General features: G+C 46.3%; 1 protein-coding gene across 3 annotated transcripts in view; it reads right to left on the reverse strand.

The window, feature by feature from the left end:
- Positions 1-707: 707 nt before the first annotated feature.
- Positions 708-26,569, reverse strand: part of SLC7A7 (solute carrier family 7 member 7) — a 40,566-nt gene continuing 14,704 nt past the window's right edge. For all 3 annotated transcript variants that reach the window (XM_070729175.1, XM_070729176.1, XM_070729178.1), the window contains 8 exons: positions 15,100-15,225; positions 13,888-14,032; positions 9,030-9,153; positions 7,203-7,306; positions 4,830-4,926; positions 2,433-2,582; positions 994-1,177; positions 708-917 (listed from right to left, as the gene is read on the reverse strand). In XM_070729175.1, the coding sequence (XP_070585276.1) occupies positions 841-917; positions 994-1,177; positions 2,433-2,582; positions 4,830-4,926; positions 7,203-7,306; positions 9,030-9,153; positions 13,888-14,032; positions 15,100-15,225 (1,007 nt within the window). In that variant the 3' untranslated portion in view covers positions 708-840. The remainder of the gene's footprint in view (positions 918-993; positions 1,178-2,432; positions 2,583-4,829; positions 4,927-7,202; positions 7,307-9,029; positions 9,154-13,887; positions 14,033-15,099; positions 15,226-26,569) is intronic.

The following is a 26,569-nucleotide window of genomic DNA, read 5'->3' on the forward strand; positions in this document are numbered from 1 at the left end:
AGTAATCTACAATTGCTTAAGGCCCTCCAGACATCTCCATTATTTCGGACCTCAGGAGCCACTAAATTCATAATTTTAAATCTCACAGACCATTAATATGATCTGTCTAATGGCCAGCTGGGGGTGATGACCAAGAAGCAGGTTCTGTGGAAGCACCTCACTGAGGACTAAGAGCATAGGGAAAACCTACGGGAATGCAAGGCCAGATACCAGCGCCTGGAGGCTCAGCAGCCTGAGATGGTCAAGCAGTTCCAGGCCATGATGCAGTCCCACTGGAACGAGGGCCTCTGACTCTTTGACAACAGTGGGGCTTCCCTCCAGCCTTGGCCCAATGTCCCTCCCTCTGACCCGCACAAAAAGACCCAAAGGGGGAGCAACACAAGCAATCATTGCACGTATCGGTCCCAGGGGCCATAGCTTGAGGATGCTGATTTAGTGCAATATTTTAAAAAGCAAATAATTTTTCTGCGGACCACTGAAACTTTCTCACAGACCACCGGTGATCCATGGATCACCAGTTGGTGACCACTGCTCCAGATGTTTTGCATCTTAGCTTCCGTAAACGTCAGGATTTGAACATCTGGAAAATGGATGGATGCAACCATGGGTGGCTAATTGAAAAAAAATATAAGTGTCAAAAAGGAGCCCAGAGCTATATTTGGACAACTGGGACAAAAATGACGGAGACGTTGCATCCCGAAGACCACTTTTTAAAAATAATTAAAAGAAATTTAATGTGCGCTGAGCATTTTACAAGTCTCAAATAATAAATTAGAAAGAGTCCATGGCAAGGGGTTGACGGATGAAGCCGGCCTCTGTTTCGGATGGTCCCCTCTCCCATCATTGAGATTTGATTTCAGGATCCATCTCCGTCAGGACAGACAGGAACACTAACTGGATGATCCGGCTCACACGGGCTGGGAAACAAAAAGATACGTCAATATTTGGGCGGACAGGGTGGGGAAACAGCGGTGAAAAGGCCGATTCACTCACCTGTCACTCGCCGTAAGCAGCTTGGTCTCTTCTGGTCTGGGACCCGTACTAGAAGGAAGTAAACCGGAAGTCCAGATGCCGCAATGGCAATGCCGATGGCCGAATTGATGGGATCGGTGTAGACCGGGACAGCCACCAGGAAGATGGTACAGAGACAGAAAATGATGGGGAAAACGATGCTCAACTAAAGGAAAAAGAAGCGGGAATTGGTTGAAGTCTACTGTTGCTGCAGATCTCCATTCATCACACTAAGGTCTCCCACCAAATTTTGGACTCACTCCAGTGATGGAGCACCAAGAACTTCTGTAGGGAAGACGTGCCACTGATGAATTGTTTTCATTGTCAGGAAATTAGCCCTACGTCTAATTTTGGAATGGGACAATTGGCCATGGCCAACTAATCACGGCCAACTCGCTGTGGCCAATTCGCTGTGGCCACCTCGAGACACCCAACTTGCCACGGTGAACTCACTGTAGCCAACTCAGCTCAATCTACTTGCCACAGTTGACTCACTGTGGCCGACTCACCGTGGCCAGGTCAGCAACACCAGCTTTTTCACTGTGACCAATTCACTGTAGCCAACAAAGCACAACCAGATTGCCACAGTTAACTCTCTGTGGCCAATTAGCCGTGGCCAGCTCCACACAATCAGCTTGCAACAATTAACTCGCCATGGCTAATTCACTGTGTCCAACTAACAAAACTAGCTTGTCACGGTCAATTCACCACAGACAACTCAGCACAACCAATTTGCCACTGTCAACTCGTTGCGGCCAACTCAACATAACCAACTTTCTGTGGTAAAGGCACCATGGCAAATGCACCATGGCCAGCTCAGCACAACCAGCTAGCAATAGTTAACTCACTGTGGCCAATTCACCATGGCCAACTCATTGTGGCCAAGTCAGCACAACCAGCTTTCCGTGGTAAACTCACCGTGGCAAATTTGCCATGGTCAAGTCAGCACAACCAGCTTGTCACAGTTAACTCTGTGGCTAGTTCGTCGTGGCCAACTCAACACAACCAGCTTGCCACCATTAACTTGTCATGGCCAATTCACTGTGGCCAGTACGCCATGGCTGACTCAACCAGTTTGCCACAGTCAATTCGCCGTGGCCCAGTGACTCGTATTTACGACTCCCGGGGTCAGGTGATCGCCACTGATACCTTTCCCAGCTGACCTCCGACAAGCAAACTCAATGGAAGGGTGGGAATGGATTTGCTTAATGACTGAACAATTCGTTGAGCAACTGCAGCAACTGGCTTAATGACTGTGGCAAAAAAAATGTCATAAAATGGGGGGAAATTCACTTTGATTGGCAATGGAAATTTTTGGCTCTTTTGGGGTTATAGGTTGAAGATGACCTGTATAGTTAGCATTGCCAGTTTCACCGTGAGCTTGGCAATGGAGGTTTTATATATTACACCCAACTCTCTACCTTGAGTGGACGTTCTCTAGTTGGTTCCTTCCAGCGAAGATAGAGCTGTCCTGCAATGGACAGGCCCACAAAGAACCAGTAGCTGAAGCTGTAGTAGTTGATGAGTTGAAAGATGTCTTCCACGCAGAGATAAATCAGAGCCATGGCTCCCTGTGATGGACAGGCACCAGAAGGAAAGCCAAGTTCAACAGCATTAGCAGAATATAATTTTGGTTTATCCAATAAAACATCTAGACATGAGTAACGTAATAACTACAAAGTCAGCAATGGATTTGTTCAAAATAGATCATGCCAAACCAATCTTATTTCAGGCTTCGACATAGTGACTAAATTAGTAGACCAATGAAACGCCGTGGACATACTCAAGATTTTCAGTAAAGCATTTGACCAAGTAGACCGCAACCTACTTCTCCGTAAGCTAAAAAAAGGTGAGATAGACAGCATCTGTTCTTCACATTAAATTTTATGTTGTTGCATAGGGCCCATGTTCAAGGCTACCTGAGCCGGGGTGGCGCAGCAGGTAGAGTGCTGTACTGCAGGCCACTGAAGCTGACTGTAGATCTGAAGATCAGCGGTTCAAATCTCATCACTGGCTCAAGGTTGACTCAGCCTTCCATCCTTCCGAGGTGGGTAAATTGAGGACCCGGATTGTGGGGGCAATAGGCTGGCTCTGTTAAAAAGTGCTATTGCTAACACATTGTAAGCCGCCCTGAGTCTAAAGAGAAGGGCGGCATAAAAATTGAATAAATAAGTAGGTAGGTAGGTAGGTAGGTAGATGATAGATAGATAGATAGATAGATAGATAGATAGATAGATAGATAGATAGATAGATAGATAGATAGATAGATAGATAGATAGATAGATAGATAGATAAGTCTGTCCAGATCTTTTTGGATCTTGAGCTTCTCTTCTGGGGTGTTGGCTATTCCTGCTGGCTTAATCTCAACTGCAAAATGAGTTCCTCTAGATAAGTCATTGAGGAAGATATTGAAGAGTACTGGGAACTCATGGAACCTCGTAGTGCCCCTCTGCTTGCTTCCCTCCATTTAGACATGGTACCATTAAGGACTACTCATTAAGTATAGTTTGTCAGCCAGTTGCAAATCCATCTGATGGTGATGCTATCGATCCCACTTTTTGTTTTTGGCTTATCAAGAAGTAGGTTATCTTCTGTGGAGGACTGCCTGTCACCAGAGCGACCGGTGCGCTCCCCACAACGGGCACAGGTGCTCCCAACATGTGGGCACATGCGCTCCCGACATGACATTCGGCTTCCTGCACATGTGCAGAAGCCAAATCTTGGGGGAGGATGCTCGTGCTCGAGAGATTTCACCCAATTTCTGGTATTTTTTGCTGGCATCCGTACATGCGCAAAAGCAAAACAAAAAACAAAACTGAAAATCAGCAAAAAATGTTTGTGCTAGTGCTGCTTGGAGGGTGAGGGGAGCAGAAGAGCCCCTCCAGTGAGTGAGATTTTCCCTCCTCTTCCCCCCCACCCCACTCCCTGCCCTGTGTGCAAAAGGTGAGGGACCTCTGGCCGCCCCCTCCGCCACCCCTGTTTCAAAAGGTCCCCCTTCCCCCTACTAATTCGCTCTGCACCGCTGGCAGCCCACCCCAATCCCTTTAAACTTTTTTTCCATCCCCTCTAAACAATTCCCCGAACTTGCCGGTCTTCTGCCGGAGGCCAAGGGATCCCTCTCCCGGCCATAACAGGCTGCTCTCGGCACCCATTTTACCTTTGGGAAGAGACCACCCCTTGCTTGCTCCTCCTTCGCCCTCATTTCTCTGACCTTCCCTTGAGAAGGGGGTCAGCAGCACTTACTTTTTTCTGCCTCACCAAGAAGATGGCATGTGGCACAGGGAGCAAGCCAGACGGCCAGAGCCTGGGGCCGCCGCTGTTGCTGCTGGGGCTCTACTAGACACATTTTGTTCCCGAAATCTTTTGTGTACGTGTCCTTGTCAGAGATTTGGCTTCCTGTGCACGCGCAGGAAGAAAATCTCGCTCAGGTGCATGTGCCTGACCACTGGTCAGCTGAAGCTCCATTTCCACTATTGGAATGGTGTTTCCTCCCCCCCTTCTCCCCCCCCGTGAGCTGGGAGTATCCCGCTCCTAGTTGTGGTCCACTTTGTTAAATACCTTTCTGAAGTCCAAGTATACTACATCACATGTACCGTTCAACAGTTAGAGAAGATAATTGCTTTTTGCACTGAGTAAATCCCTCAAGGTAATTAGGAAAAGAGACCGAGGAGATTTAAGGCTTGGTCGGGAAATTGAACTAGATGATCGGCTATGTCCCTTTCCAACTCTTTTAATCTGTTGAGGCTGATTCCTTTCTCTCTACCAAGCCAACTGGATCCGTGCACACTCACACACTCCCGGGCTACCCTAGGACTCACATTAAAGAGCAACGCGGGCACAGGGGTGAACCGTTCCACGTGGATCATGCAGATGGCATCTGGCAGGTGTCCTTCCCGGGAGCCAACAAAAAACAATCTGTTGAGAAAGGATGAGTGAGCGTCTTAAGTTACCCTGATGGTCCTCCAGGCCTGTTCAAGAAGGCAGAAATGCACAACTCCTAAAACATACGTGATGGCAAGCCTATGGCACACATGCCACAGCTGGCACACAAAGCCCTCTCGGCGGGCACATGAGCCGTCGCTCAGCTCTGCTGTGCATGCATGCACATGCCTCCTGCTGGCCAGCTGATATTTGGAATGCATGGAAGAGCAGGGCGCATTCAGGAGGCTCATGCACCAGGGGATCATGTGTGCATATGCAGAGGTTGTGGGTTGTGCACTTGGGGGGGGGGAGCGGAAGGGAAGCCTACTAGGCCCCAAACAGCATGTTTTTGGTCCCAGGGGCGGGCAGGGGTCATGTGCATGTGAGCAGGGGGGTGAGAGGATTGGGAGCTGATGTGCACATGCCGGGGGGGGCAAGGCAAGCAGGGGGATTCATTCATGCATGCGCTGGGGCGCATTGCATTATGGATGCTGGCACGCGCGCTTTTGGCACACAACAGAAAAAAAGTTAGCCATCATGATGTAGTCTAAGGAAGACCAGCACTAGTCGGGACATGATATCTCTTGTCCAAATCTCAGGGGTTGCCACAAAGAAGGGTGAGTCAAGCTATTTTCCAAACCACGTGAGGGTAGGACAGGAAGCAATTAATGGAAACTAACTAAAGAGAGAAGCAACCTAGAACTAAGGAGGAATTCCCTAACAATTAAAACAATTAACCAGTAATCAGTGGAGGCACAGTAGTTAGAGTGAAGTACTGCAGGCTAATTCTGTTTGATCCTCACCATCTCAAGGTTGACTCAGTCTTCCATCCTTCTGAGGTCGGTAAAATAAGGGCCCCCAATTGTCAGGGGCAACAGGCTGACTCTGGGAAGCTCGTTTCCAAACTTCCATTAGGCCATTTTTGGCCATTCCCCGGACCGAGGAGGCTTCCCTGAAGCCTGGAGAGAACAGCCCAAAAGAAGGTCGAAAATCAGCTGGCCAGCATGCACATATGCACTGGAGCTGACATAGGGCAACGCCTCGCATGCCCTCAAATATGGCTCTGTGTGCCTTACTATCACAATTTCAGTATAAGGCAATGGTCCACAACCTTTCCAGCTTTGTGGCCCAGCCCAGTGTGGGTGGTGCGTATGAGTGGCAGGTGCACGCATATGCACAGCTCCTTTGGAGTGAGTGGGTCACTCGCGCATGCCCTCCACTCACCCAAAGGGAGCGTCAGTCACTTTTTTTCAGTGCCATTGTCATTTGGAAGGGTCCCTTAAAGAACTGTTGTAAGTTTGAGGACCAGCTGAATACAGTGATACCTTGTCTTACAAACTTAATTGGTTCCAGGACGAGGTTCTTAAGGTGAAAAGTTTGTAAGACGAAACAATGTTTCCCATAGGAATCTTTGGAAAAGTAATTAATGCGTGCAAGCCCAAAATTCACCCCTTTTGCCTGGAGGTGGAGTTTCCCATCGAAGGGAGCATCAGTGAAATCGCAGCATCGCAAAAAACCCAAAGTCCTCAAAACCCCACCTCCGGACCGTTTTTGTGATGCTGCGATTTCACTGAAGCTCCCCTTGCTGGGAAGCCCTACCTCTGGACATCCGTTGCCAGCGAATCACCTGTTTTTGCGCTGCTGGATTCCCATGCAGCATCACAAAAACACAGAAGTCCAGAGATGGGGTTTCCCATGGAGGGGAGCCTCAGGGGAATCCCACCAGCACAAAAAAGGGTGCTTTGCTGGCAACGGAAGTCCAGAGGCGGGGCATCCCAGCGGTGGCCGTGGGTTTGTAAGGGGAAAATAGTTTGTAAGAAGAGGCAAAAAAATCTTAACCCCCGGGTTTGTATCTCGAAAAGTTTGTATGACGAGGCGTTTGTAAGACGAGGTATCACTGTATTAGGCAGAGATGGTATTCAGCCGGTTTCTACCAGTTCAGGAAAACAGGCAGTGGTGACCTGGCGTTATGCCATTCTATTTAGCCACATTTTTAAGCCACACACATTCATACAGACTACACACACAAGCAAAGCGCCTGCGTGGCAGGCCGCACACAGCAAGGAAGACCCATGTGGGATGAAACAAGCACATGTGTATGCGCTTGCATTTTCAATGCTGAGCGAACCGGCAGGAAAATTATGTGAATCCCACCTCTGGTAGAGTACTATTCTCCAGCAACTGCTCCCTTAAAGTAGAAGCTTAAAACTTAGTTTGGGAAGATTCTTAAGAAGTAAAAAGTACATACATTGAATATACAATAGATTTACCTGGAAGCAGCGAGAATAGAAGCATTAAGGCCTCCAAAGCAGGATAGGGCCACAGCAAGGGGAATGGTCCAACTCATCACTCCAAAAACTTGATCGCCAAAAGTCTAGTAGGGGGGAAAAAAAGATTTCTTCTATAAGCTGGTAGCCGTCGCCGGGGGGTCTGGTGCGCAACTGGTAACTGTTGCAGGCGCATGCCGACACAAGATTCAGCTTCTGCGTATACAGTGGAATCTCACATGAGGACACTTGCGTGCATATATATATATATATCGGCCAAATATATATATATATATATATAAAAGCCAAATACCATTCACCCATCAGCAAACCAGTAGCAGAAATTTTGAAATTTTGCAGTATCCTTTCCCTGCCACGCCCACCAAGCCACGCCCACCAAGCCACGCCCACAGAACCAGTAGTTTTTTAAAAATTGGATTTCACCACTGCTTGATCCCCTAGTTAAACAATTGCTTAAAGCAAGGGTTGTCCAACTTTGGCCATTTTAAGCCTTGTGGACTCCCAACTCCCAGAATTCTTCAGCCAGGAAATTTTGGGAGTTGAAGTGCACAGGTCTTAAAGTAGCCAAAGGTTGAATAACTGTGCTTTAGGGGCAATCAGTGTTGTAGCCTGCCAGCAGCCCATGCAGCTGATAGAACAGACCTGGGCAAGGGGCGGCCCGTGAGCCGCATGCGGCCCGCCTGCTCTCTGTGACTGGTCTGCAGAGTTCGGAGCCCGCTCCAGTGCAAGAATGAAAGGGCTCACCGTGTCTGCCGGGACTCCTCCGGTTCCTGCTTTCCTGATGAATCATGAGGAAAGCAGGAACCGGAGGAGTCCCGGTAGACGCGGTGAGCTCTTCCATCCTTGCACTGGAGCGGACCCCGACTTCCTATCGAGTGACTGTGGTGCACCGTATTGCCGTAAAGCAAACAATTAGGGGTCTGTAGAGTGGGTCTGGGTGTTTAGGTCAGGCCAGGGTCTGGGTCTTTACAGTATTGGGTAGAATGAGTTAATTATATTAGTCCGGCCCTCTAAAACCATCCCAATTTTTCATGCGGCCCCATGGCAAAATTAATTGCCCACCCCTGTGATAGAGGATCCCATTCGAGAGGAGACCAACTTGGTGATGCACCAGCGGCCTATACAACTGACACCTGAATCAGATAATGAGGAGGATGGCGAGGCCGCAGTGCCAGAGGCAGAGGTTCAGCCATGGCCTTCAGAACCTCCAGCACCTCATAGCAGTGATGATGTGAGAGCCCGTAGAGCTGCCAAGAAACAGGAGTGGTTACTCCAGAGGAGGTCTCCTCAGGAGTAAGACTGAGGGCTAACTGGCCACTCCCCTAGTCTACTTAAGAATGGTAGAGGCAGCTGAAAGGCTGCAGGAAACAACACTTTAGACTCATGTATCTGTCACAATGTCTCTACTGTTTTTCTCCCTTGGATTGCTTATCAAAGAAGACACCAAGGCATTTTTCAAAGCCTTTGGAAACTAACTACATGAGATGATAGCAAGAATTAATTGCATTGCTTTGAGTTAAGATTGCCTGAACTTACACCAACTGCTCATGAAGATTAATTAGCAGCTGACTTTTTGCAAGAAAGAATTGCTTTTTGATTTGTGTGTGTGTGTCCACTGTTAAGCCAGTTATTGGCAGTGGTTCATTGATTAAATTAAGTTCGTCCAAACAGGGTTGTTTTGATACGTTCGTAACTAGGGGCAGAACAATCGACTGCTGTGTTTCAGTGACCCGTCCCAGGAATGGGAAAGAGACATGCTTACGGCATACAAATCCAATGAATAATAATAATAATAATAATAATACTAACCACAGCCACAGCATCGCTCGACAGGATCTCCATCTTATTCAGGACCGTGTAGTAGGCCACGTTGGTCATGATATAGATCACCGTGACGATCGGCATGGATATCCCAATGGAGAGGGGAAGGTTCCTATGGAGTAGCAGGGAAAAAGAATATTGTCACGTTCGGTGTCTCGGCTGCGGCTATTCATATGTGCTGTGATCTGGCGGCAATCCGCTTCAGACAAGCCCAACTCTGGGACTAGGCGAGGCAGCTTGAAAAACTAAATTTATCGATTGGTTTGATTTTTTTTTTTAACCCTGTCTTTTATTGTTTTTATGAACAACTCAAGGTGGCGAAGATATCCATTGCGCCTTCCTACTTCATTTTCCCCACCTCAACCACAACCACAACAACGGTCCGGTGAAGTGGGTTGGGCTGAGAGAGAACGATTGGCCCCAAAGACCCCCAGTTAACTTTTAATGGCTCTTTGAAGGCAGGACTGGAATTCATATGCTACTGCTGATTGGTTTAAAGTTGCCCAGTCAGCTTTTGTGTTCAAGGTGGGACTAGAACTCAAAGTCTCCTGGTGATTGGCCCAACCTCACCCCACTGGCTTTCATGCCTAAGGCCAGACGAGAACTCACAGTCTCTTGGTTTCTAGGCCAGCATCTACATCAAAGCCACTTTGGCTAAATTTCTTGGCAAAGTTCTCCTAATCTCTTCTAGTGGCAATGAGTTCTCCTGGCTTTCCTTTCATTTCATAAAAGAACAGGGAGAAAAGTTCTTCCTTCAGTCAAACAACAGCAACAAACAACAGCAATCTGTTTGGAACCCATACCTCATTTCTGACATTAACACCCTCAAAAATGTCCAAAGATACTTCACCAGAAGAGCCCTTCACTCCTCCACTCGAAACAGAATACCCTACGAGACTAGGCTTTCAATCCTGGGCCTAGAAAGTTTAGAACTAAGACGCCTTAAACATGATCTAAGTATTGCCCACAAGATCATATGCTGCAACGTCCTGCCTGTCGGCGACTACTTCAGCTTCAACCACAACAACACAAGAGCACACAACAGATTTAAAATTAATATTAACCGCTCCAAACTTGACTGTAAAAAATATGACTTCAGTAACCGAGTTGTCGAAGCGTGGAACTCATTACCGGACTCCATAGTGTCATCCCCAAACCCCCAACACTTTACCCTTAGATTATCTACAGTTGACCTATCCAGATTCCTAAGAGGTCAGTAAGGGGCGAGTACAAGTGCACTAGAGTGCCTTCCGTCCCCTGTCCTATTGCTCTCCTATATCTCCTATACCTTTCCTCTATTCCTATATATCTTCTTCTATTCTTTCATTGATATATTCTATCCCTATATCTTCTTTTCTATTATTTCTTAGATATATTTTACTATGAGTATCTCCTCTATAACCTTCATCATGCATTTTACTATGTGTATATTGATATAAACCCACTAAAACCCTCATTGTGTATTGGACAAAATAAATAAATAAAATAAAATAAATAATCTCAGCTCAGTGGAAAAATGCAATGCTTCCTTCCATTTAATTTTTAATTGTTTAACAAGATTTATATACCACCCAACCCCAGCTAACAACATATCAAAAACAAATATAAAAATTACAATACCAAATAAATATAAATCAAATAAATAAATAAATACATAAGTAAATACGTAAATACGTAAATAAATAAATATAAAAACAATCAATAGCACAATTAAAAATCAACACGCATTCAATCATTCAGTCATTTATGGTCCCAGGCCCACAAGAAAAGCCAGATCTTAATGGCTTTCCGGAAGGCCGGTAGGGTAGGGATAGTACGAATCTTTGGGGGCAGTTGGTTTCACGGGGTCAGAGCTGCCACAGAAAAAGCTCTTCTCCGCGGTCCCACCAATCAACATTGTTTGGGAGATGGGACACGGAGAAAGCCAACTCTGTGGCTTCTTCTTATTGGCCATAGGGAAGTGAGAGGTAGACAGTCCCATAAATAGTTTGGTCCTAATCCATGTAAGCCATTTTAGACTTTCTAGTCCTCCAAAAGACCTCATTAGGGGGAGGGGGTTCAAAGTTGCTCTTTGAACATTGGAATCTTTCCCCAAAAAATCAATTTTAGCAGAAATCCCGATTCCTAAGAGGTCAGTAAGGGACGTGCATAAGTGCACCAGCTTGCCTTCCGTCCCCTGTCCTAATGTTTCTTTTTATTTTTTACTAGTATCATGTATATGAATATTATTATATCTTTACATACCTCCAATATGTACTTGACAAAACAAATAAATGAATGAATGAATGAATGAATGAATGAATGGACAAACAAACAAACTGTACAAACTGTTTAGATTTCAAAGCATTCGGCCAATTTGGTAAGAGCTGTGCTGCAATGCCTACCTTTAGCCAACAGGTGGCATTCACTCTCCACCTTATCTACTCCCAAATAAAATCCTGGGAATTTGAATGAAGGAAAGAACAAAAGTTGGGTATTTCATAGAATCACACGGCTGGGAGGTCTTCTAATCCAACCCTTTGCCCAAGAAGACTTTAGAGAGTCTGGCGAAACTCGCCTGGCATGCTGGCACCCACGTGCATTGAACAAACAGATACTTTCTATCTTTATATATATTACTTAATGTCTATTCTCTTTCATATGTATTGTATATTGGACAAAGAATGAATGAATGAATGAATGAATGAATGAATGAATGAATGAATGAATGAATGAATGAATGAATGAATAAATAAATAAATAAATAAATAAATAAATAAATAAAATACAATGTCCCCAATCACGGTTTGGTCCTGGGCTTACAACTGCAACGGAGGCCAAAATTTTGGTCGCTAAGTGATGAGTTTTGGGTGATGAGTTTTGCCCCCTGATTTTACTACCTTTCTTGCCACCGTTATTAAATGAGTTGGCTAAATTGCTCATTTAGGCACACGGTTGTTAAGTGAATCTGTCTTGCCCCAGCAACTTTGCTTGTCAGAAGGTCACAATCTGTTTACTTCACAGGGATGAGGTTAGGGAGGACAATTGGAGGAGGAAACACTGCACATGTTTTGCCTTGCATTCCGAGACAGAAAATAAACCAAATCAATGTTTGGAAACTAATCAAAGAGAGAAGCAACCTGTAATGAAGGAGAAACTTCCTAACAGGGAGGATAATTAACCAGTGGAGCAGCTTGCCACCAGAAGTTGTAGGTGCTTCATCAATGGAGGTTTTTAAGAAGATACTGGACAGCCAGTCTCTGAAATGATGGTTGAACAGGAGGCTGGACTAGAAGACCTCCAAGCTCCCTTCCAGATTCTATTCTATTCCATTCCATTTCCATTCTATTCTATTCTTTATGGTATTCTATATTATGATTCTATTTTATATTCTATTCTACATTTTATAGTATTTTATTCTATTCCAAATTCTATGCTATGTTATGCTATTCCTTATAGTATTCTATCTTATAATTCTATTCTATATTCTATTCTGTTCTGAATTTTATTCTATTCTTTATGGCATTCTATATTATTATTTTTTTCTATACTCAATTCTATATTCTATGGCATTTTATTCTGTTCTGAATTCTAGTCTGTTCTATTCTTTATGATATTTAATATTATTATTCTATTCTATATTCTATTCTATGATTTATGGTATTCTATTCTATATTTTATAGTATTCTATTCTATTCTATTCTGAATTCTATTTTATTCCAAATGCTATCCCATCCTATCCTATCATCAAGCCAGACAACCACAGCTCTGTGGTTTATTCCCACATGGTTTTCTAGACTCCTGCTTTGGGTATGGGATTAGAACAGAAGAACCTCCAAGGTCCCTTCCCACCCTAGGATTCCAAGAAAATTTGGGGCAGGGTGACCTGGAGAAAAAACACAGTCCAGCTGGGATGTCTATATGTATGTACGTGGTATGTGGCCACATTGAGTCCCGGCATCTGAGGAAGAGAAGGATCTTTCAGGCAAACTGGGACTCCTGCCATCTTTTAATCTGCAGCAAGGAATTTATTGATGGGAGAGACAAAGTCTGAAGAACAAGGTAGGGCCAGTTGATTGGGTTCAATTTCCCCCGTGGGGGAGGGGGAGGCAGTATAAAAATACGAAGGCCATTCCAGGGAAACAGGGGTGGGGAAGCCACCTGGATGTGAAATGGGAGCACGCCAAACCCAGCGATCTCAATAGGCCTGGATCGAGTAAAAACGCCATCGGGCAGTAGGAAAAGCAAGTAGGATGCTTGGCTGCATAGCTAGAGGTATAACAAGCAGGAAGAGGGAGATTATGATCCCCTTATATAGAGTGCTGGTGAGACCACATTTGGAATACTGTGTTCAGTTCTGGAGACCTCACCTACAAAAAGATATTGACAAAATTGAACGGGTCCAAAGACGGGCTACAAGAATGGTGGAAGGTCTTAAGCATAAAACGTATCAGGAAAGACTTCATGGACTCAATCTGTATAGTCTGGAGGACAGAAGGAAAAGGGGGGACATGATCAAAACATTTAAATATGTTAAAGGGTTAAATAAGGTTCAGGAGGGAAGTGTTTTTAATAGGAAAGTGAACACAAGGACAAGGGGACACAATCTGAAGTTAGTTGGGGGAAAGATCAAAAGCAACGTGAGAAAATATTATTTCACTGAAAGAGTAGTAGATCCTTGGAACAAACTTCCAGAAGACGTGGTTGGTAAATCCACAGTAACTGAATTTAAACATGCCTGGGATAAACATAGATCCATCCTAAGATAAAATACAAAAAATAGTATAAGGGCAGACTAGATGGACCATGAGGTCTTTTTCTGCCATCAGTCTTCTATGTTTCTATGTTTCTATTCAGCAAGACTGACCTTTCAGGATTCTTGATCTCTTCAGTGACAAAATTTAGGGTGTCCCACCCAGAGTAGGAGAAGAGAGCGGAGTAGAGAGCCAGCGCGATGCTGCCCGCGTCCCATGCGGATCCCTCAAAGGCGTCTGTTAAATTCTCCGAGTGTCCTGCAGGAAAAGAACAGGAGTTTGGCCCCAAATCAGCAGGTTCTGAAAGAACCGGTAGCGGAAATTTTGAGTAGTTTGGAGTACTAGCAAATACCACCTCCGGCTGGCCACAGAGTGGGCAGGAATGGGGATTTTGCAGTATCCTCCTCCTGCCACGCCCACCAAGCCACGCCTACCATGCCACACTACGCCCCCAAGCCACGCCCAAAGAATCGGTAGTAAAAAAATAATAATTTTACTACTGCCCAAAATAAGATAAAACACCTGTAGTCCTGAACTTATGACCCACAACCAAGTTTTAGTTGCTAAGTGAGACATGAGTTAAGGCGACCATTTGGGGATTTTTCTCGCCGCGGTGAGCTAAGGGGATCGCCAGCTCCCTGCTGCCAATCAGTTCCATAATTGATATGGCTTTCTATTAAGAGAGGTAGAGGGAAAAGGATGCTTAGCTAGGAAGAGAGTCTATGGTGGTGGAACTGGACATCCAGCAGCAGAGGAAAAAGGAGAGAGGGAGGGAGAGAAAGGGAAAAAGGGGGGGAAGGAGAGAGGGAGGGAGGGAGAGAAGAAAGAAAGAAAGAAAAAAAAAGAAAGAGAGAGAAAGAGAGAGAGAAGAGGAAAGGAGAAAGAAAGAGAGAGAGAAGAAAGAAAGAAAATTAGATAGATAGATAGATAGATAGATAGATAGATAGATAGATAGATAGATAGATAGATAGATAGGGCACACAAATTCCTTGTGTGTCCAATCACACTTGGACAATAAAGAATTCTATTCCAGATAGATAAATGGATGGATGGATGGATGGATGGATGGATGGATGGATGGATGGATGGATGGATGGATGGATGTGGTGTGTGTAATGGGTCTCTTGAAACTGCCAGTCATCAGTGAGAACACTCAAATGTTTAGCTCCAAGAGGTTCACCAGAATAAGAAACATGATTGGAAAACGTAGTTGGATCTTGGTCTGAATCTGACCCCTAACCGGGATTTCCACATCGCCTGGGGTGAAGGTACCTTCTCCCGAGGGTTAGAGAATATAGACACCCCAAAGCCAGAGTGTTCAGTACCTTGTCCAATGCGGACGATGCCTGCAATGATCACAACAATGAGGGCTAGCACCTTGGCGTAGGTGGACAGATCCTGGACTCGAGTCCCCCACTTTACGTAGGTACAGTTCACAAAAGTCAGGAAGCCTGAAATCAAGTGGAGGAAACAAAGCAGAATAACTTATAAGGAAAGGCGACGCTTTCTTCCTCTCTCCAAATTGAGAACCAACCAACCAAGACTAAGTAAGCCCCTTACCCAGTAGTGGGTTGTAGCCGGCACAGCCCAGTAAAGGGTCCCGGTAGCAAAAATGGAGCTGCACATGCAGTTCCAGCTGACCGGCAGGCAGGCGCACATGTCAGCACAAGATTCAGCTCCTGGGCATGCGCTGAAAGCCGAATCTTGTGTGAGGACGTGCACGCACACAAGATTTTAGCGATTTTCGCTGTCTTTTTCGCATGCGCGTCCTCACACAAGATTTGCTTCTGGCACATGCGCAGAAGCCAAATCTCATGCTGATGTGGGCCTGCCTGCCCAGCAGACATGCGTGCACCCACGCCGGTCATCAGGAGTGTTCTGGTAGCACCGGCGAAGAGGAACCCCCACCTGCCCTTACCCCAATGCTAATTTCAAATACAAACTAATCAATGCAAAAAGTGTAGTTAAAGTGTTGTTAAAATGCCCCAATTCCTCCTCCTCCTAAACACCTTCAGCATCATTTTTGTCTGTGAAACATGGCTAAATGCATCCTTCCCTGACTCCCTCATCACCTTGCAGATGACTCTCACGCAGTAAAAGTCGTTGGAATACTTTTTATTTTATTTATTTATTTTGTCACGTACGTATTGGGGGTGTACAAAGATATGACTCCGTAGTGTCAACCCCTAACCCCCAACATTTTACCCTTAGACTATCCACGGTTGACCTCTCCAGATTCCTAAGAGGTCAGTAAGGGGCGTACATAAGCACACTAGAGTGCCTTCTGTCCCCTGTCCTACTGTCTCTCCTATATTTCTTTACATATCTTTTCTTCTATTCCTTTATCTTCTCTTCTATTCTTTCATTGATATATTTTATTCCATATCTTTCGTCTAGTCTTTCATTGATTTAACTTACTACAAGTTTATCCTCTGTAACCTTCATCATGTTTTGGACTAACTAATTAACTAATTAAATAATTAATTAATTAAATAAATAAATAAATAAATAAATAAATAAATAAGATTTATATACATGATACTACTAAAAGACAAAAATTAGGACAGGGGACGGAAGGCACGCTGGAACACTTATGCACGTCCCTTACTGACCTCTTAGGAATCGAAAGAGGTCAACAGTGGCTAATCGAAGGGTAAAGTTTTAGGGGTTAGATAATGATACTACAGAGTCTGGTAGTGAGTTCCATGCATCAATTACTCGGTTACTAAAATCGTATTTCCTGCAGTCAAGTTTAGAGCGGTTTATTTTAACTTTGTATCTGTTGTGTGCTTGTGTATTGTTGTGGTTGAAATTGAAGTAGTCGTTGACAGGTAGAACGTTGTAGCAGATGATTTTATGGGCTATGCTTAGGTCGTGTTTAAGACGACAAAGTAGTGCCAAAGCCAACTGTAACAACATCGCCAAAAAGGCTTCAAGAGTTGTTAACCTAATCTTACATAGCTTCTTCTGCGGTAATCTCACACTACTAACCAGAGCATACAAAACATTTGCTAGACCAATCCTTGAATACAGCTCATCTGTCTTGAACCCATACCGCATATCGGACAGAAATACATTAGAAAGTGTCCAGAGATACGTTACTATAAGAGCCCTCCACTCCTCTACTCTCAACAAAATACCTTACGCACCAGACCTATTTTTTATTTTATTTTACTATTTTATTATATATTATTAGTTTATCTCATTTTATCTCATTTCATTATTCCATTTTATTTTATTATTTTATTGCATTTCATTATTTCATTTCATTTTGTTTTTTACTTATTTTATTTTTTTACTTATTTTATTTTACTCTTAGTTTATTATTTTATTTTATTATTTTTATTATACAGTAATACCTCATGATACGAACTTAATTGGTGCAAGGAGGAGGTTCGTAAGACGAAAGGTTCGTAAGACGAAACATTGTTTCCCATAGGAAACAATGTAAAGTCAATTAATCCGTGCAACCAAAAAAAAACACCCCAAAAAACGGCTTTCCGGCTGTTTTAAAAGGTCGCAGCCGGCCTGGGGGGCTTGCCAGCACCCCCCGCACCCGGGTGCGGGGTGCGGGGGGGTGCTGGCAAGCCCCCCAGGCCGGCTGCGACCTTTTAAAACACCCACGCTCTTCCCTCACCCCCGCCCCCGCAAGGCATCGCAGCGACAAGCAGGTTTTTCCAACGCGGGTCTTATGCGCCCGAGCCGCGTTTCCCCCCACGTCCGGGCCCACGCACCTGTTCCAGCGGGCTATTTTCCGCCGGTAGTAACGCAGCGCCTCCTGCCCGTTGAGCAGCTTCTCGGCCGGTCTCTCGGGGGTGCTGTAGAGCGGGTGCGCGAATAGCCTCCTCAGCTTGGAGTGGGGGGGCCTGGCTGCTCAGGTTGGCGGGCGGCCGAGTCCGGAGCTTTGGACCGGCGGCGACGGCGGCTTCTTAGGCGGGGCAGGAGCAGCGGGGCTCAGCCGTCTCCGTGGCCGGACCGAGGCGCCGCCTCATTTGGGGCCAGAGGTGGAAGTAGAAATCGGCGCTGAGCAGCGCCCCGAGAAGCAGCAGAATGAGCAGCCGGTCGCGCCGGGTCCCCAGCATGGTCAGCGCCGGCGGCTGGGCGAGAAGCAGGCCGGGCGCGAAGGCAGCGGCGCACGGGCGATGCCGGGCCGTGGGTGGGAAAGGAAGGCGAGCCACGCGCCTGTTTGGCCGCGAGAGCCCGGGCGAGTCCCGGCAGGGCCTCTGCCCCGCTGCCGCCGCAGGAGCAGGTGGGGGAAGCCGAGGCAAGGGAAGCAGCAGGCAGCGCCCCGCTTGTGGCCGAGAGGCGACCGGCTGCATCTTTGCCCGGTGGCCTCTCCCGAGTAGGCAGACCGTGCCGCCTCTGGAAGGATGGACGCGTTGGGCGTTTGTTTGCATCTCGTGATTGACCGGGTGAAATAAAAGATCTAAAAATCCCTTGTCTCCCCAACCCGTATTCAATCCGGGTTGGGGAGACAAGGGATTTTTAGATATTTTATTTCACCCGGTCAATCACGAGATGCAAACAAACGCCCAACGTGTCCGAAAGCCAGAGACTTTGGCAAGCGGTCTCTCCGACGAGAACCGGAGCTCGTCGGAGAGACCTCTAGCCAAAGTCTCTGGCTTTCGGACACGTTGGGCGTTTGTTTGCATCTCGTGATTGACCGGGTGAAATAAAAGATCTAAAAATCCCTTGTCTCCCCAACCCGGATTGAATACGGGTTGGGGAGACAAGGGATTTTTAGATCTTTTATTTCACCCGGTCAATCACGAGATGCAAACAAACGCCCAACGTGTCCGAAAGCCAGAGACTTTGGCAAGCGGTCTCTCCGACGAGAACCGGAGCTCGTCGGAGAGACCTCTAGCCAAAGTCTCTGGCTTTCGGACACGTTGGGCGTTTGTTTGCATCTCGTGATTGACCGGGTGAAATAAAAGATCTAAAAATCCGGGTTGGGGAGACAAGGGATTTTTAGATCTTTTATTTCACCCGGTCAATCACGAGATGCAAACAAACGCCCAACGCGTCCATCCTTCCAGAGGCGGCACGGTCTGCCTACTCGGGAGAGGCCACCGGGCAAAGATGCAGCCGGTCGCCTCTCGGCCACAAGCGGGGCGCTGCCTGCTGCTTCCCTTGCCTCGGCTTCCCCCACCTGCTCCTGCAGCGGCAGCGGGGCAGAGGCCCTGCCGGGACTCGCCCGGGCTCTTGCGGCCAAACAGGCGCGTGGCTCGCCTTCCTTTCCCACCCACGGCCCGGCATCGCCCGTGCGCCGCTGCCTTCGTGCCCGGCCTGCTTCTCGCCCAGCCGCCGGCGCTGACCATGCTGGGGACCCGGCGCGACCGGCTGCTCATTCTGCTGCTTCTCGGGGCGCTGCTCAGCGCCGATTTCTACTTCCACCTCTGGCCCCAAATGAGGCGGCGCCTCGGTCCGGCCACGGAGACGGCTGAGCCCCGCTGCTCCTGCCCCGCCGAAGAAGCCGCCGTCGCCGCCGGTCCAAAGCTCCGGACTCGGCCGCCCGCCAACCTGAGCAGCCAGGCCCCCCCACTCCAAGCTGAGGAGGCTATTCGCGCACCCGCTCTACAGCACCCCCGAGAGACCGGCCGAGAAGCTGCTCAACGGGCAGGAGGCGCTGCGTTACTACCGGCGGAAAATAGCCCGCTGGAACAGGTGCGTGGGCCCGGATGTGGGGGGAAACCCGGCTCGGGCGCATAAGACCCGCGTCGGAAAAACCCGCTTGTCGCTGCGATGCCTTGTGGGGGCGGGGGGTGAGGGAAGAGTGTGGGTGTTTTAAAAGGTCGCAGCCGGCCTGGGGGGCTTGCCAGCACCCCCCCACACCCGGGTTCGGGGTGCGGGGGTTGCTGGCAAGCCCCCCAGGCCAGCTGCAACCTTTTTAAAACACCCGCGCCGCTTCCCATGTGTCTCCTGGAGCCGAATGCGGAAGTTCGGCTTTGCTGTTCAGCTTCAGGCTTTGCTGTTCGGCTCCGGGAGACAGATGCGAAGCGGCGCGGGTGTTTTAAAAGGTCGCAGTCTGCCTGGGGGGCTTCCCAGCAACCTCCCGAACCGAACCTGGGGTTCAGCAAAATTTTGCCTCGGCGTTCGGGAGGCTTCTGGGAAGCCCCGCCGCCCGGCTGTTACCTTTTAAAACAGCCGCGGGGCTTCCCAGCAGTCTCCGAACGCAGGTTCGTAACTCGAAAAAAGTTCGTAAGAAGAGGCAAAAATTTTCTGAACCCCGGGTTCGTATCACGAGTTGTTCGTAAGACGAGGGGTTCGTATCTTAAGGTACCACTGTATTATATTATTATTGCTGTTAGTTTATTTTATTTATTTTATTATTATTTATTCTATTTCATTTCATTTCATTTTTATATCATATTATTATTATTATTATTATTATTATTATTATTATTATTATTATTATTATTATTTATTTGTCTTCTTCCCCAAAGCAGCTCTTGAAACTGAGATGTGTTTGCTTTGGTCCCATCAAAGTTTAAGTGGGAGCTGCTATGGACTGAAAGTCCCGCCCAAAGAATCCTACACTTTTATCTTGGATTTCTTCCTGTTTCTGAGTCATTCAGAACTTTGAAGCAATCCCGCAGCAAAGACAGGGAGCTGAATCAATTAACCAGCCAGCTGGGATCAGTGGGTTGGACTGGGAGAGATAACTGGTAGGTCGGGTTGATAAAACCCAAAGTCCCAGATAAGAGATTTCTTTTTCTCTGAAACACAGCAGTTACTTATCCAGCCTTGGGGTTTTCTCAATGATCTGGACTACAAGTGGCAACAACAGCTGGGCTTCACAATAATTTAACAACCAGTTCGCTCAGAATCTAAAATGTGAGCATGCGCACGCCTTGTGCACTAAGTCATGAAACAGGCAATTCGCTCGTGCATGCCATCTGTGTATGCATACAGTGTCAACAACCATGGCAATTCGTTCATGCGCTACCTCCGTGCATGTGTGTGACATTAAAAATTACAGTAATGCACTATGTCTACACAGCTGTACGGCATGAAAAAAAACCACAGCGATATAGGAGGGGATTGTACCCAAGTGGGTCAGACAGGTGGGGTGCCACTACCGGTTCTCCCATACCAGTCCGAACCGGCTGAATTCCACCTCTGGTTAGCAGACAACAAAGCCAATGTTGTGGGCCCAGTGATAAACCATTAGATAGCCGGTCAGCTCAGATGCACGCACCAGAAACCGAAAGTTCATTTTCGTGCATGCAAATGCACCCTGAGCAACTCCGCTTTCAGATTGAGGCCCAAATGAGCGCACACAAGCTCCCTTTTTAACACTCAGTGCCAAAAAGGTTCACCATCACTGATCTAAGGCAGTGGTGGCTAATCTTTTTCTTGTAGTGTGCCAAAAATGCCCACGCACACAATAACGCACACCTCCTGGGGCCAAAAACGGACCATGGAGGGAACATGCCCCCCCATGCCCTCCCTATATGAATGTGTGACTCCCACTCCCTGCACATTGATTCATGACCCACACATGCATGTATGTCTCCCGCATGCACCCTAGCCCTCCTGAAAATCAGCTGAGATGGACACGTGCATGTGTGGGGGAGCTGAACTGGAGCAATGACTCGTGTGCCCTCAGAGAGGGCTGTAGTACACATGCCATAGGTTCGCCATTACAGATCTAGGGTGTTCGTTATTCCTGCCAGTTTAGTATCATCTGTAAATTGGGCAAGTTCTCCTTCTATTCCTTCATCTAAGTCATTGATTTTCCCAACCTGGTGCCCAGAATCCCCAATCTGAGATGCCGGGTGCCAGACAACCATTGCCAGTGAGATGCCGAGAAGTTAAATCCAGGCAGAAGACACCAGAATCTTCCTGGATATCAACCAAAGTTCAAAGACAAGGAACAGAAATTAACTTGTTTATCCTGATCTTATTGCTTTATTATTATTATTATTATTATGTTCTTGTCTTTTAACCTTGATCTTTATCCCAGGAACAGGTGGGTTGTTGTGTCTCAAGAGGTTCTGGGAGATTTGGCTCGGAGCCAGTTGGCCTAACCCAGCAATTCCCACCCACCCGCAGGGAGAGAGAAATTGAGCCAAGGACCACCTTCCAAGTTTTACTTCCAAGTTCAAGTCACCACTTTTAAACTGCAGGAATTTGGGTTTCAGGGCACTTTCCTTTTTTGATAAACATGGCAATAAATTCCTCCTCGTTATCGGAACGGACCTGGACCTGATCAGGCCCGAGGACTGGCGTAACAGAAAATAATTGAGAAGCAGTGTTCTAGTTCAAACCCCTCCCCTCCCAGCTCAAGCAGGAAACCCTCTACCAAGGGGTAGGCTACTGCCCGGATGGGGGAACACAGTGGGGTAGCGAAAATGGAGCTCCACCCCAAAGCACCCAATTTGCACTGAAAGATGTTGAAAGAAAATGCAAGGCATCCTGCATAAGCCACACCCACAGTGTGGTAGTAAAACTTTTGGTAGCCCTTCACTGCCTCTTCCACAGGGGTGTCCAACTCGATTTCATTGAGGACCACGTCAGGGTTGTGTTTTGACCTCAGGGGGCTGGGATGGGCGTGGCAAACTTGACATCCTTTGTGTCAGGGGCGGCTGTGGCCCAAGTGTTCTGTCAGCAAAAAAAAGGGGTCTTAAGCTTGTTTTGGGGCTGTAACCAGTAGTAGGTTACTACCAGTACGGATAAGGATGCCGCACTGGTAGCCAAAGTTGAGCTGTGCAGGCAGTTTCACTTCTATTGCATGTGTGCAGGCACGTTCCAGTGTGCAGGGACATGAGCACGCATGTGAGATTTTGGCATGCGCAGAAGCAAATAAACCACCAAAATCTTGCACATATGCATGTCCCGTCCTGTGCATGCGCAGAAGCAAAATCTTGATGGGATGCGCAAGAAAAGTGAAGCTGCATGCGCAGTGCACTGGTAACGGCAGTGGTGGCAAACTATGTTCTGCAATTTGTTTGCCCTAGCATGAAGCCGAAAGCACCAGCCTGAAGATGATGAGGAAGAGGACCTCGGCGAAACATTATTATCAATCTGACATGGGAAAAGAACCGAATACACCAAGACCTACCTCCGTATATTACAGGAGTGAAATACTACCAGTTCGGCCTACTTATTTATTTATTTTTTTCATGCCGCCCTTCTCTTTAGACTCAGGGCAGCTTACAACATGTTAGCAATAGCACTTTTTTAACAGAGCCAGCCTATTGACCCCACAATCCGGGTCCTTATTTTACCCACCTCGGAAGGATGGAAGGCTGAGTCAACCTTGAGCCGGTGATGAGATTTGAACCGCTGACCTCCAGATCTACAGTAAGCTTCAGTGGCCTGCAGTACAGCACTCTACCTGCTGCGCCACCCCGGCTCTACTTCTTCAGGTGGTAGCAAGAGCAACTAATGGTTTGGAGAACCAGCAGCAGTGGCAACATGAGGCTCCACCCACCCATCAGGCTATTTTCTTGTTTTTAACTTTCTGGGGCGAAAAAAGTGCGAAGCGTGCACTCCCAAAATGGGAGGGAAGGTAAGTAGATTTCACCACTGATATCTTATATGATAATACTTGACGTGATCTTGATTCTACACCCGTTGATACATCCAAGGATTTTATAATAGCTTGGGGTGGGGCTGGGGGCTGGATGGCTCTAGAAGTGACAAGAAACATCTCTGCCGGTTGGCTTCCATTCTAGCCTTCACCCCATGCGCACTTTGGTGGCATCTCAGGCTCTCAGCATTCCCGCTTCCCCTTCCTCCCAGCCCAAGCCTAAGTTTTTCTGCCTCTTAATCCATCAGCCCACGCCGGCCGGCACATTCCTGTGTTGCAACCGAGTGGTTTTTTGGGGGAAAGCCTGACGCTGCACTTTTCTCCGGCTGCTTCAGACAAGCACTTGCCAATTCAGCAGACTGCATTTGACTGAAGAAGACAGGCTTCCCGAAAACAAACCACCCTCCCCCCCCCCCTTGAACCGCTGGTTTAAAGAGAGAAAAGGAGCGCGGGCAGCAGAAAAAGAGCTGCCGATAGGTCACAAGACCTTGAGTCACCGTGGAAAGAACAGGGAAGCCCTATTTGCAAAAGTCTGTAGAGATTCTGAAGTCATCCAGGTCACAAAGGTAATCCCACTCCCCCCCGCCCTGCGCTGAAGAGGCAACAGAACTTTCTGGTTTGTCTTCCTTTTCTTTTGAAGACATTTCGTTGCTCACCCAAGGAGATTCTTCGGCTCTGACTGGATGATTGGGGGGAAACGGAAGCAGGAGCGGATTGCCATTACCGCTGCTACCGATGTGCTGTGCATGCAGCTTCGGTTCTTTCGTGTGCATGCATGCTATGTACATTTGTCCCAGAGCGGTTTTGCTTCTGCACATACACAGGAAACAAAAATGCGCTGAAATCTCATGAGGGAACGTTTGCGTGTGAGAGATTTTGGCAAATTTTTTTTGTTTCCGCACATGCGCAGAAGCAGAAATCGCTGAAATCTCACGTCTGCACACATCACCTGTTCTTCCTATGATTTATTCTCCAGACCTTTGATCATCTTAGTTGCTCTTCTCTGCACTTTTCCCCAAAAATCTCAATATTTATATTTATGTTTATTTTTTTATATTTATATTTCACAAAAAACAGCAATACAGTGTTCCCTCGATTTTTGCGGGTTCAAACTTCGCAAAAAGTCTATATCACGGTTTTAAAAAAATATTAATTAAAAATAATTCACGTTTTTCCCCCCTATACCACGGTTCCCCCCCCCCAATGATGTCCTTCGTCATCACCAAACTTTCGTCTTCCTTTAATAATTTTTTTTAATAAACTTTAATAAATAAACATGGTGAGTAATAATCTAAATGATTGCTAAGGGAATGGGATATTGTAATTTAGGGGTTTAAAGTGTTAAGGGAACATTTAAATATGTTAAAGGGTTATATAAGGTTCAGGAGGGAAGTGTTTTTAATAGGAAAGTGAACACAAGAACAAGGGGACACAATCTGAAGTTAGTTGGGGGAAAGATCAAAAGCAACGTGAGAAAATATTATTTCACTGAAAGAGTAGTAGATCCTTGGAACAAACTTCCAGCAGACGTGGTTGGTAAAGCCACAGTAACTGAATTTAAACATGCCTGGGATAAACATATATCCATTGTAAGATAAAATACAGGAAATAGTATAAGGGCAGACTAGATGGACCATGAGGTCTTTTTCTGCTGTCAGTCTTCTATGTTTCTATGTTTCTAAGGGAAGGCTTGTGATACTGTTCATAGCCAAAAATAGTGTATTTACTTCCGCATCTCTACTTCGCGGAAATTCGACTTTCACGGGCTGTCTTGGAATGCATCTCCCGCGAAAAGCGAGGGAACACTGTACACAGCAAACGAGACAGATCATGATATTGTCAATATTTATTGTTTTCGAATGCCAGCCTAGGTCTTTTGGCACAGCACCCAGTGTGCCGATTACTACTGGGACCACCTGTACTGATTTATGCCAGAGTCATAGTTCGATTTTAAGATCATGATGTCGACTTTTATTGTTGTTTTTCATCAATCCGGCTGTCACCTGGTATTATTATTATTATTATTATTATTATTATTATTATTATTATTATTTGTTTGTTTGTTTATTTGTTTATTTATTGGATTTGTATGCCATTATATTCACAAAAACAGCAATACACAGCAAACCAGATTTATATGCTGGATTTTGTATCCCAATATCACAAGACGAACTCTTCTCAAGCGTCTAGGACTGTGTGATTTATTTTCGTATGATGAGCACAAATCCAAGTACGGTGGCCTTTTGCAACTGGCAGATCATGATTTTTGTCAATGTTTATTTTTTTCAAATGCTGACTGAGGCTTTTGGCACAGCACCAGTGTGTTTTCAAGTACTTTCTCAGGTGGTGGTGGTTGTTGTTGTTATTATTATTATTATTATTATCATTATTATTATTTATTTATTGTTATTATTATTGTCATCATCATCATCACCATCATCACCATCATCATCATCATTATTATTGTGGTGGTGGTGACCAAAACTGGATGCAGGATTCCAATAGTGGCCTTTCTAAGGTTTTATAAAGCAGTAGGAATACTTCACATGATCTTGATTCTATGTCCTCTGTTTATACAACCCAGGATTAGCCTTTTTGGCTGCTGCCACACATTGCTGGCTCATGTTTAAATGATCATCTGCTAGGACTCAGCCAGGTTTCTCCTAATCTGTACTTGTACTTTCATTCCCCCCCCCCCCCGTTTACGGTACATATAAAACCCTAGGAGAGAACTTCATCCAACCAAGTGCAGAGCCAGGATTAAGCTCCTTTCAAAGGAATTGTCCATTCAAAGATTAAGTACCTCTTAACCATTTACAGACAGGTCTTTCAAAGAAGAATAACAGAGTTGGAAGGGATCTTGCAGCTCTTCTAATCCAACCCCCTCTGCTTAGGCAGGAAATCCTACACCACTTCAGACTAATGGTTACCTTCAAATGAGTCCTTCAGGATTGGGAGGCATAGAAGTCGAATAAAATAATAAATAAATACCCAATCTCTTCCTAAAAATTTCCAGTGTTGGAGCATTTATAACTTCTGGAGGCAAGCTGTTCCACTGATGAACAGTTCTAACTGTTAGGAAGTTTCTCCTTAATTCTAAGTTGCTTCTTTCCTTGATTAGTTTCCACCCATTGCTTCTTGTCCTACCCTCAGATGCTTTGGAGCATAGCCTGACTCCCTCTTCTTTGTTGCAGCCCCTGAGATGTTGGAACACTGCTATCATGTCTCCCCTGGTCCTTCTTTTCATTAAACTAGCCATC

Source organism: Erythrolamprus reginae, chromosome Z (genome assembly GCF_031021105.1).
Source record: "Erythrolamprus reginae isolate rEryReg1 chromosome Z, rEryReg1.hap1, whole genome shotgun sequence".
NCBI lineage: Eukaryota > Metazoa > Chordata > Lepidosauria > Squamata > Dipsadidae > Erythrolamprus > Erythrolamprus reginae.